Source organism: Nannospalax galili, unplaced genomic scaffold (assembly GCF_000622305.1).
Source record: "Nannospalax galili isolate Female #2095 unplaced genomic scaffold, S.galili_v1.0 scaffold237, whole genome shotgun sequence".
In the NCBI taxonomy this organism is placed as follows: Eukaryota; Metazoa; Chordata; class Mammalia; order Rodentia; family Spalacidae; genus Nannospalax; species Nannospalax galili.
This window is the reverse complement of record NW_008339924.1, coordinates 1,915,283-1,927,949: the sequence shown is the minus strand read 5'-3', so window position 1 is coordinate 1,927,949 and position 12,667 is coordinate 1,915,283. Positions and strand designations below refer to the sequence as shown.

The window sequence follows — 12,667 nt, the reverse complement described above, 5'->3', positions numbered from 1 at the left end:
AATGTTCTAGATTTAAAGAAACATTCTTGTCTTTCAAGCTATCTGGCCTATTGGGTTAATTTTTGAGAGGTAAAACTGAAATATTTAATTTTTTCTCCCTGATTCTTCAGAATTGGAAAAGCTAATTATGGATATTTTTATTCATGGCTACATAATTACTTATACATTTTAAATAAGAAAATGTTCTGCTTATAACACAGTACAACTGGAAAGATTGACTCCATTACCAAGGCTTTGATTGGAATCTGATTTGAGAATGTAGATGTTAGTCTACAAAACTTCCCAACAATTATGGTGAGTAAAATGCCACTCCCTATCAAGTCCAGAAAGCTCAAGATATTTGGGGGGACCTAAAGAAGCCTAATTACTAAAGGAAGTCTGAAGTTTGCCTTGACCTTACTCTCCTTGAAAGATTTTTAAAAGTCCAAAATGGGGCACCTTATAAAAAATTTCAGCAAAACAAGGTTCAGAGGATCCTATATGATAAACTGCTTTTCTTGCTAAATTAGTTATTTGTGGTTTTGTTTTTCTTCTGGCCTCAAACTCACTACGTTGCTGAAAATGACTTGAACTTCTGATCCTTTCCTTCCACCTCCAAAATGCTGGGATTACAGTTGTGCACTATCACAACAGAGTTATGCAGTATTGGGGATATAACCCAGGGCTTGGTGCATGCTAGGCTAACACCCAACCAACTAAACTAGATTCCCTCTTGTTGAATTTGTATAAATAGGCTAGGTTTCATGAGACTAAATTATTTTGCAATCAAATCAGTTACTTATAGAAACTGACATGGCTACAAAGAAGAAAATTATGCTTCAGAGAAAACTGCAGTATACTGTTATTAGACTGTAGACCTGTTCACTGTTTTGGAATTTCATAATCTACCTATATATTGGACTGGATACTGAGCCTTCTATATTCCTCCAATTGAATTTTTCCACTTTTCCAACTTGGAATCACTAAGAACAAGAACCACTGTTTCCTTTCCAAAACCCCAAACTGGCAGGATGTGGTGGCCTATGCCTTTAGTCCCAGCACTTAGGAGGCAGAGGCAGGCAGATCTCTTTGAGTTCAAGGCCAGCCTGGTCTACACAGCAAGACCCTGTCTCAAAAAGACCAAAAAAAAAAAAAACCCCAAACTGGAAATGGACACCTTGATGCAATTTCAGGAGACAACTCTATACCTCAGTATAAGGTACCAGTAGAGATCAACTATCTCCCTAGTGCCAAAACTAAGGACACTCAAGATGCAAATAAGAAAATGTGCTCTAAGCTAAATTCTAGAAACCTTGGCTAACTTCTCTCTGAACTCTGACCAATTTATAGTTTGCTCTAATCACTGCCCTTTGCTAGGCTTTTGTTTCATAGAAATATTATTTTGGTTTGTGGAGACCTTAACCAAGGAACATACTCCAATCTCCTGGTATCTGCTTGACAGTCACTGCAGCATCTCTAGTGTGCTACATTCTCTTGAGGATCTCAAATATGTGTTCACAGCCATTCACAGTATGCCAAATAGCCTCACAGTGATTACAGCAACAAAAATTAGATTAAGAAAAAAAATCTTCGATAACTTAACAATACGATTTGTTCCACCTTAAGTGAAAGGCGACCACCCAGAGGCTAGGCATGGTGGCACAAACCTTTAATCCCAGCACTCAGGAGGCAGAGGCAGGTGGACCTCTTTGAGATGGAGGCCAGCCTGGTCTACATCTTTAGTTCCAGGCCTTCTGGGGCTACTGGGAGACCCTGTCTCAAAAAGACACCCCCCACCAAAAAAAAAAAAAACAACCAGCCACAATGTTTGATGGTGGTTCTTATTATACAGAAGCTCTAGTCAATCTCATAAATGAGAGGCTGACCAAAGTGGGGAACAGTTTTTGTAAAAACTTAAATAATAAGTAAGTACATAAAGACATAAAAATCTAATTGGGATGCCATTAATGGGGATGACTCTAGTCCTTTAAATCCCTACTGAATAAAGCAAAGTCCACTGTAAACTGTCAACTGAAACCAGAAACTATACCAATCAGAAAGTACCAACTAACTTCTAACAAAAGTTATTTTTCTTGTCTTATCTCTACAAATACTTAATAAAACTGTCCCCTCTTGTCCCCTCAGCAGAGTACAACCCCCATTCATGAGCTGCAGAATACACAAACACTGTAAAATTTAAGTATATGTAAGTTTTTCTTATATCAATGAAAATCTTTCTTATTATTTATTTATGTGTTTGAGTATTATGCCTGCATGTATGTAAGTGCACCAGTGTCTTGCAGTGCCCACAGAGGACAGAAGAGGGCATCAGATCCCCTGGAACTGGAGTTACAGATGATTGTTAGCCACCATATGGGTGCTGGGATTCAAACCCAGGTCTTCCGCAAGAACAGCCAGTGCTCTTAACGGCTGAGCTATCTCTCTAGACCCCCTTTTTTTAAAATTTTTTAAATGTATTTGTATTTTAGGTGTATGAGTATTATGCCTGAATATATGTAAGTGTACCCATGTCATATAGCAATGGTAAATCTTATGGCTTTACATTTTAGCAATGGATTCTTAGCTATGACATCAAAAGCATGAGCAATAAAAGAAAAAGCAGGCAGTATGGTGGCAAGTGCTTATAGTTCTGTTACCCAAGAGCCTGAGCCAGGAGGATCACTTGAACCCAAAATTCAAGACCAGCATGGTGCCTCATACTCAGAGGTTAAGGCAGGAGAATTGCCTAGAGTTTGAGGTCCGCCTGGGCTACATTCTAGGTTCAACATCATCCTGGGCTACAGAGTGAGACCCTGTCTCAAAAAGTATATATCTTAGGGCTGGATGGCTCAGCGGTTAAGAACACTGAATGTTCTTGCAGAAGACCCGGGTTTGAATCCCAGCACCCACATGGCAGCTAATAATTGTCTGTAACTCCAGTTCCAGGGGAATCATATCTTATATGATTTTTTTACATCTATTTACATGTATGTGTATATGTGTGTATGCACACACGTGCACATGCCATGGTATGCGTATAGAGGTCTTGTAGGAGTTAGTTCTCTCCTATCATGTGGGTTTCAGAGATCAAAATCAAGTTGTCAGGCTTAGCAACATGCACCTTAACCCATTACACCATCTTGCTGACCATATATTTAAAATAAAAATAAAAACACCTGTGATGAAAGTGGAAGCCCTAAGGATCTCTGACTCACCTTTGCAGTTTCTCTTCCACCAAGAAAATAAGTTTGCTTATTTATTTACTCAGTTATTCATTTGTTCATTATTTCATAGTGCTAAGGATCAAATCTAAGGCCTCTTCATACTGGACAAGTACTCTACCACTAAACTATATTCCCAGTCATTCCAAAGTGTTAAACATAGTGCCTAGATTCTTTTGAGATGACTATTCCATACTGATTTTCCCTATAATCTTTATATATTCACAGTATATAAAGAATTCTTATAATTCAGCAATGAAAAAAGACAACTTAAAAGTGGGCAAGCTGAGCATGGTGGCACACCCCTTTAATCCCAGCACTCAGGACGAGCCATGCAAATCTCTGTAAACTCAAGGACAGCCTGGTCTATATAGTGAGTTCTAGGCAGCTGAGACTACAGGGAGACACTGTCTCAAAAACAAAAACAGAGAAACAAAAACTGGCCAAAGAACTTCACATTTCTCCAAAGACACACAAATGAACAACAAACTCACGAAGAAATCATCAACTTCATTAGGCATTAGGAAAATGTGAAACCACGGTGAAATGCCACATCATATCTAACAGGACAGCTGCAAATTTTAAATAAAATGACAAACACTGGGAAGAATTTAAAGAAGCTAGAAGTTCATACAGAGCTGATAGAACTGTGAAATGATGGGACAGTTAGGCAACTCCTCAAAAATATAAAAACTGTCATATCACCAAACAATTCCACTCTTTGTATCCAAAAGAAAACTATATTCATATAAATATATGTACACACATGCTCATGATACCAACATTCACAACAATATTCAAAAAGTAGAAGCAATCCATCAGCAGACAAATGGATGAACAGAATGTCAAAAATACAGACAACAGAATATTTTTCAGCTTGAGAAAGAATCAAGTGATCTTGCAAGGCAGATGAAGCTCAAAAACATGCTGAGTAAATAAAAGAAGCCAAACACAAAGGGTCACATTATGGCTCCATTGATATGAAACAGCAAGAACTGGTAAATACAGAAATAAAGTAAGTTCTTGGATGACAGAATGAAGGAAGAGGATAACACAGAAAAATTGCTTAGTATATCGGAGATATTTTTTTAAGGCAATGAAAATGTTTGGAGATTCAATAGAACTAGATCTACAACACTGTAAATGTAAGGAATGCCACTGGGTTGTTGATTAAATCAGTCAGTTTTAAGTAAGGTATATTTCACGCCTCAATTTAAAAACAGAAACATCATAGACTGCGGGCAGGCTTTGACCTATGACAGCATCTGCCAGTCTTCATCTTGAGCTGATGATCAGTGCAGAAGCCCAGGCCCAGAGTCAGAACCCTACACTAAACAAGCTCTCCAAGAGATATTGCCATGTGAGAATCATTTCCCCAAGGCACTCATCAAAAGCATTATGAAATAGTAAGTCCATGAGAACACAATGTGTTCATGTGCACGGAAAGGCACCGAAAAGAGTACTCTGAGGGAATGTAGCCCTGTGACAGAGGCAGGAAGCAGAGATGGCCACAGATAGGAGAGGGTCCCACCTAAGACCTGTTGGTCTAGAAAGACAAGTGGGTCGCCAAGAGACAAGAAGTGTCCTGTCCCCTGAAGCATAACACATGCCCCTACAGGACTGTATCCTGAGGAAGGAAAAGCAAGATAGATAGGCAGGGCTCCATTCAGTTGCTCCTACGTGTAGGCCCCACCCAAATACCCAGAGTGGGTCATGGTGACTCAACTGTCACTCAAAAAATATCCTTGGAGTGAGTATGTGCAGAGGGCAGGAGGTAATCCAGAACCTGAATCCCCAGGTCTAAAGATAGGCCTTGTCATTAACCCCGAGACTTGGTTTCCTTCTCTATAAATAAGCTCAGTAATCACTCCACAGGAGGTTCACGGGAAGGTAAACTGAGATAAGGGATTTGCAGTAAATCTCATGACTACCTCACCCTTGATCCAGGAACAACTGGCTGTAACATCAAAATGTATGATAGCGTGTAGCTATCAGAGCACATGGCCACAGCAAGACCAGGTGACACAGATGCCCACTCTACTCAACAATGATGTATGTGCCTAACCCCAACTGAACAAGCACAGTTGGATAAAATGGACAGTAAGCCTCAGCTGGTGACCCCTGGAAACCTAGGATGAAGGGCAGTGGAGTATTCCTACCTCCCAGCCTAGATCAAATACAAGCCTCTAACATCCTGCAAAATCATGCCACTTCCTAGAATTCAGCCCTTTTCAGAATCAAATGCTACACGAGGCCAAGGTGGAAAGAGGATGCAATAACCATAAGACATCATATTACACTTAAGAAAAAGTGAGGCACCAAGATATCAGCAGTTCTCCCAAGATCAATCAAGCAGAACAAAGGCCCCACAACACACAAACAGGGTTGTCCCAACTAACACCATCACCAATACCGTCAGCTCCAACCAAGCCGTACCTGTCTCTTACCCCTATATCAAACTCCAAACTACACCCTGCTCTGTCTGCCTGAACCAGGACCCAGCTTTGTACCATGGCCCAGGAAGTCACTCAGCATTGCTACAGAGCTCCTGGAGGAGCCACACCAGTCCAATCATCATTGGTAGCCCCACCTTGCTTGAGGTTCAAGGGCTCATAACTAAGCATTATTAGCAGAGAGCAGTTGAGGGAAGAGTCTTAAACACAAACTAAATTTAATCTTAACCTCATCCAAGGTTCAACCCCAGGCCAGACTGACACTAAAACCAAGGGAGATTCTAACCCAAATGCCAGCACCAGCCCTTTGCTGCCCAATGTCAATGCAACTTGAAACAAGAAATGGGACACTGCAAGTAAATATTCATAGCAGGAAGAGGAGCCTGGGGCACCATGTTCCACCAGAGTCACAGGCAAAAAAATAACTCTGGTTCACCCAGAACATGCAAGGATCCTCATATGACTAGAAAGCCCGGTTCTGGCTAGGCAACAACCCTTTCCTGGAGGGGAGGCCTACAGTACACTGTAGACCCAATGAACCAGCCTGGCACTAGACAGACACACGCACACACGCACACACACACACAAGCGTAGGCTGGGCCCTTCTTCCTGTCTGTCTTGGGGCTGAAGATCCACATGCACCTCCTGGTCTTCTAAGACCCACATACGTACCAAGCTTCCTTCATGCACTGACTGCTAGGAGCTCACAGCCTTGGGCCCAGAGGAAAACCACAACTCTAGTCCAATCTAATTCAATCTTTATCTTCATCATTGCGTTTTCTGCTCTCCACGTGTTATATTCATGAGATCTTATCACATGAAAAACCATGGCCAGCTAAACACGGTCATGTTCCAGGCTGGAATGAGATCCACCACTCCATGCTGCCAGCTGGTCCTTCCTATATACTAGGATGCCCAGACCCTGATCTATTATCAACTGTTAGGACTAGTGCTATCCCAGCCCAGAGCCCAGATTTGCTCTAGGCCCTGACCAAGACTTCTGTCTAGTCCACAACGGCCCTTCCTCAGCACATTCCCCATGTCTGTAAGGGTCACCAATAGACACTTGACTTGGAATATGAGGGCCCTGTTACACCATCACTACTTCTGATAACCACACAAATCCACTCAAAAGGGGCATATGGGTGGGCAGAACTCACCAACATCCGAATCTTTGTGGGTCTTGATGACTTCGGCAAGTTCAAAGTTCCCTGCAATAATGGCAACCTGAAAGAAAGGAGAAGTCAAGACACGGAGGACAAGGAGGGAGGCTCAGCAGCCCAGGCTTACCCCATTGTAGGTAGGGAATTCCTCCCCAAGCCACCCTCTTCTCAAGTCACAGCAATCAATATTTACTGCAATATCACTTGTTCCAGATAAGAAATAGGGTGCCTGTAACTAGGGTAACCCATTGCCCCCCTTCTACCTAGGACCAATGCTGCTTCTGGTACACAAGGCTTGGAGCTAAAATCTGAACAGACCTGAGTATACTACCAGAACTTTTAATATGCTCCTATGGCAGTCATGATTTGTGTCTGAGTCATAGCCCCACAGCTTCTCAGCCCATTACTCTCACTCTTCCAACTTGTGTCCCTGAACCTAGCCTTCTAACAGGCTCTGGTATATCTACTTCCAGATATGCCCAAACTCTCCACTTCTGCCCCACCCTCCCAGACCACATGACCACAGCAGCTTGACTTTCTCATATTGAAAACAGGCAGCCCCCTCCCACCCCCTGTTTCCATGTTTCCATAAATTCCCATGACAACTCCAACTCCTCCAAAACTCCAGGCCATAGAGATCTTAACTACGTGGTCATTCAGTGCCAAACAACCCAGGAGACAAAGGGCTCAGAAATATAAGTCAGGGGTGGATATCACACCCTTCTCAGTATTGTCCCTCTGCACTCTCTGCCTGCTTCTAGAGATAGGCCCACACCTGTCTTCCTGTCTCTTCATCTATCCCCTCCACTTAGAGTCCTGGGAGTCCTCCAACCTTTCTCTTTGGAAGGGAAATGAAAGAAACCACCACACCAAGCACCCAAATACTGAGCACCTCACTGGCCCACTTACATATCTACCTTCTAGGGCAGATCTGGAAGTAAGCACACCCTTCTTACCCTCCAGGGAAAAATCAAGGTTCAAAGTTGCAATGGGACAAACAAGCAACCCCTTGGGGCAGCCTCATACCCCTGTACCTGGAAGGCTGTCTGGCTGTTGTAATTTCGGACATCCTTGTTGGCTCCTCGGAAAAGCAGGACACGAGCACAGCTCTCCTGTTGGGAGGCAACAGCAATCACATTGGGCAGCTGGAGATGCAGGGCCAGGAGGCCATGGCAGATACACATGGAAGTACACACATGAGTACAGGGCACAGGAATCACATACACATAGACTCACATCTGTTCAGCCCACACCTGGGCTAGGTAGGCATATGTGAGCAGCTACCACCTGGCTAAGAGCTGGTTATTCAGAACTCACATGTGGACACATTGATACATGTGTGTGTTCAGAGAACAGATGTGTATAAATAGGCCACCCAGTAACAAGACTGGACATAAAACAAACACATGGAGTAGCACACAAACTGGGATGTACAGATTCCTGTGTATAGGAACACATATATTCAGTTACACTTTGTCACATATAGAACATGTGAGTGAGCCCACAGACAAGAGTGACTCAAGGTGTACCTGGTTGTAGAGGGCACAAATGTGAAGTGCTGTATTTCCCGAGGCATTCTGGGCACCCATGTTTGCCCCATAGAATAGCAAGTGTTCCAAGTGCTGCACATGCCCAAAGCGGCAGGCCTGAGGAAGAAAGAGGTACTGCAGCATCCCAGACAGAGGCTGGGGCCACCTGTATAGAGTCAGTAACCCCAACCCTTACCTGATGGATCTCTTGCCAACCATTCTCATCAGTGGTCCCCAGCTGTGCATGATCATGAAGAAGCAATTCACAACAGAGGGCATCCCCGCCCCCTAGGGCGCTATGGTACAGAGGTGTCAGGCCACGGCTATCCTTGTAGTCAGGTGAAGCCCCCAGGTCCAGCAGGGTCTGAAGGTGAGGCACCTTAGCATCCATGCCAGGCCCAGCATTGTACCTCATCAGCCCATGAGCCCCTCCAGGCCAGGGTTCTGCCCTCACTGACCGTCAATGCTCCCGCATTCCGCTGGCGAGTTGCACAGTGGACGGCTGTTAGCCCATCTCGGGTTCGGAAATCCAGGTGAGCACCACCATTACGCAGAACCTTCAGCAGATCGGTGGCATTGTCCAACTGTGCTGCAAGGCTCAGAGGGCACTCTGAGTTTGGAGATAAATGAAGGTTAGGGTCCCAGCCACTCAAACAATAGCCCCTCCCTATGCTGCTCCTCACCTCCTGAGTCAGGGTCGTGAAAATTGGGGTCCAGCCCCTTGTCCAGCAGACGGGCCACCTTGTCTGTGCTGTGTAGCTGGACATAGTCCATGAACTTCTTCAGGTTTGCCTGGAACACCAGCCATCCCAATCAGCTAGGTACCATGCCCATGGTTATCTTACCATCACCCCCTTCCTCCAGCAAGCTACAGACCACCTGTAAGGCACATGAACCCCAATCTGCCTGACCTGTCACCCAGCTTGCTTATCCTCAAACCCACACTCCTACCTCAGCTCTAATTCCAACTTGGGTGGACCCATGTGCTGCTCAAAGCCCTTCCCTACAAACCCACAACATCTGCCAGCCTGAGCCTGGACACCCTCACTACAGCCAGGTCACCTCGTCATAGTGACCCTTCCCTCAACATGAAATCCCCCGGCTTTGCCTTCTGCACTGGAGTTGCAATCTACCCAGCCTAGAAAAGCACTGAGTCCCCTTGGCAGGAGCCAAATCTCTGACAACTTTGGACCTCCTCTTCTAACACATCTTACTCATCAGCTCCCCACACACCCCACAGCAGAACCTTGGGATCCCTATGACATGAATTTGTCTTTTACTCCTTCACCCAGCAAAGCCTCACTAGCTTTGGCTGGTGGCACATACTGATGCCATACATCCAGAGCAAGATGCCCCAACCTAGGCAGCTAGAAATAGCATGTATCAAGAGACAGGAGAGGATGCCTCATGAACCAGTGTCATGGATCAAGATGATGAAACCAGCTTCTCTATGAGAAGCTTTAGCCAGCTTCAAGGTGACAGGTAGCAGGTAAAAGTACAGGGCTGTAATATGGAATTCAGACTCATCCTAAAAACAAGTAGGGCTCACTGAAAAGCAAGTCACTCATGTCCTCTAGGCCCTTGAGAAAAGATCTGGAGGAAGCTAGAGTTACAGGGTCACACAGGGCCAGTTGAGGGAGACAGTGATCTTTCTGACATGATTTCTAGCCAGCACAGGGCCCAGAAAAGTCTGCTACAGAAGCTTGAGGATCTAGGACCACAGATAGGAAAGGGTCACCAAAGGCCCTTTCCCTAGGCTCCAGAAACCATTAAATGTCCAAGATCCAGCAAGCAAATTCGCATTGGCTCATGGAGCTTATGGAGGCTTGGAAAAGGGGTGTGACACCCACCTTGCTCTCAGAGAAGCAGTGCAGTGCCCCCTCCAAGAAAAGTATATGGGGGCTAGAGAGATGGCTCAGCAGTTAAGAGCACTGACTGCTCTTGCAGAGGACCCCGGTTCGATTCCCAGCACCCATATGGCAGCTAGAAACCGTCCTTAACTCCAGTTCCAGGGAAATCTGAAGCCCTCTTCTGACCTCTGCGGTGTTGCACAACAAGGGTGCACTCACATACATACAGACAATACACTCATACACATTAAATAATAAATAAATGAAATAATTTTTTTTTTTAAAAAGAAAAGTATATGGAGTCAGGCCCACATGGGAGTAGCTCCCAGAAGAAAAGGCACTGTACAGTTGTGCTAGGCCACAGGGCCTAAAGTCAGACAGATCTGGGCCAGCTTCACTGGGCAATCACAAGCGACTCAACCCTTCTTGTTCCCAGTTTCCTTACCTGTGAAATGAGGTAATGAATCCCTCCCAGAACAAAATTAATGAAATGCCTAATTGCATGTTCCTAGTACTAGGGAACACTAAGCACTGGACCTCCTGCCCCCATAGCCAACACAACAGATGCTTATTTACCTCCCTCTCACCCAGCTTCTCACAAGACACTTAACCCCCTACACCAGCAAAAGTCTGATCTAACTGGAGCCCATCACCAGACCAGTCATGAGCATGGGGGCCTGTGCCCAGTCCCCCATCAGGTCCTGAAGTCCATTTAGGAGAAAGCAGACTGAGCCAAATTGGACTGTGGTCAGTCTAAGCCAGAGGAGACCTGTGGTCATGGGAGTCCCCTCCAATGACTGTCTCTTTACCTTTGTGTGTAGCTTTGCAAATTGCTTGTCATCTATGAGGTTCTGGGCATAAACTCGCCGCTTGTAACGAAACTGCTCAAATAAAGAGAAGATGGAAAGAAGGCACCATGAAGGCCAGTGAGCAAGTGGTAGCCACCACCATGCTATTCATGCACACACTGCTCACCATCCTCCTACCCACACCTCAGTGCAACACAGCCTAACAGCCACATAAGTCTCAGGCACACACGTCCACAATAAACAGAGCCAATAGCTACTGCCTACCCACCACACAGCAACTTTGTGTGATACTGGGAAGACAATACCTGGCTGAATCACAACCTGTCTCATTCCCATCACCAGAATTCCTTGGAAAACCCCACTGCTCTCCCAAGATCTGAAACTAGGCTTACCTTCCTAGACACTTCCTCTCCAAGGAGAACCCATCTCTGGTACTACCATAGGGGTCAGATCAACTTTGAGCTTGGCGTTTGTGCGGGGACACACACACACACACACACACAATTACAGGACCTTCTGATTTTGACGCAATCCTAAATCTCCCCTCCCATACCTGGGCCAACTTCAGAAAACTTGGGTGTAGGAGGCAGGGGACAAATGTTCACATAGATAAACCGCTTACATCACAAGCCCCTCAAGGCACTCACTCGCACACTCCTCCCTCCAGTGCTCAAAGTGCTCACACTACATATGCTGGATGCATGTGCTGCACGTGCTCATTGTGTGCTGCACATACTGCTTGCTGCAAGCACACTACACAGTGCTCACACTACTTTCGAAGCTTAAGCTGCAACACACCACTTACCACTCATGCTGCTCACGCTGCAATCACCATACCCTCCTCGGTTCTCAGCACACTGCTCAGGCCACACACAATCCCCCACCTCTCCCACTGCCAATTCCTCCCGGCCTGTCCTTCACTGCTCCTGACACAGAGCTCGAAAATCACACCAGGCATGCTCCATTCCACCCCCAACCGGGTCTGCCCAGCACCTCCAGGTAGGGCAGGGGCGTGTCCAGGTTAGGAGGATAATCTTGCAAAAGCCTCTCTTCATCCAGGAATTTGCCCGCACGACCCCGGGAGGGGGGCTGGAACAGCCCATAGTTGAGCGCGTCCTGAAGGCTGTGGTTGAGGGCGCAGAGGACGCGCTGCTTGGCGGCCCACACAGGCGCGGTTGGGTCCAGACGCAGGCACTTCTGCAGCGAAGCGAGTCGTGAGCCGGGACCTGCCCGTCCAGGGCGCCACGTCCCGGGCCCCGCTGAAGAGCTGGCTAGGGAGCAGGAGCCCGGTGGCCGAGACCCCGCCCCGGGGCTGGGCTTCCCGGGCCCCGCCCCGGCGATGGGGAGGGTCCCGCGGAGGCGGCGGGGGAGGGGTGAGTGGCCGCGGCCCGGGGGTCCCCCAGCAGGACTCCCCCCACTGGGGGCCCCCGCAAGCGGGTTGCCCTGGGACACGGAGACACCGCGAGGGCTCACCGTCTGTTGCAGGTCCGGAATGCCGACGCGCACGACCACGGCGCCAGTCCCGGGGCCATCCATCCCCGCGCCTGAGCCGGGGCCCGGACTGTTCGCAGCGGAGAGCGAAGCGCACCGGGACTCCGCGCGGCGCCCCGGCCCCCCCTGACCCCCCGCCGGAACCCCGCCGGCCGCGCTGCGCGGGAGGGGG

General features: G+C 46.8%; 1 protein-coding gene across 1 annotated transcript in view; it reads right to left on the bottom strand.

Annotated features, from left to right (window-relative positions):
- The window catches only part of Shank3 (SH3 and multiple ankyrin repeat domains 3), a 59,427-nt gene extending 46,792 nt beyond the window's left edge, over positions 1 to 12,635 (bottom strand). Inside the window, exons 1-9 of the mRNA XM_008834799.3 lie at positions 12,478 to 12,635; positions 11,998 to 12,201; positions 11,005 to 11,076; positions 9,029 to 9,137; positions 8,804 to 8,955; positions 8,542 to 8,709; positions 8,346 to 8,462; positions 7,851 to 7,928; positions 6,814 to 6,880 (exon numbers count right to left, since the gene is read on the bottom strand). Coding sequence (XP_008833021.1) covers positions 6,814 to 6,880; positions 7,851 to 7,928; positions 8,346 to 8,462; positions 8,542 to 8,709; positions 8,804 to 8,955; positions 9,029 to 9,137; positions 11,005 to 11,076; positions 11,998 to 12,201; positions 12,478 to 12,540 — 1,030 coding nt within the window. The 5' untranslated portion in view covers positions 12,541 to 12,635. The remainder of the gene's footprint in view (positions 1 to 6,813; positions 6,881 to 7,850; positions 7,929 to 8,345; positions 8,463 to 8,541; positions 8,710 to 8,803; positions 8,956 to 9,028; positions 9,138 to 11,004; positions 11,077 to 11,997; positions 12,202 to 12,477) is intronic.
- Between the last annotated feature and the right edge of the window lie 32 nt (positions 12,636 to 12,667).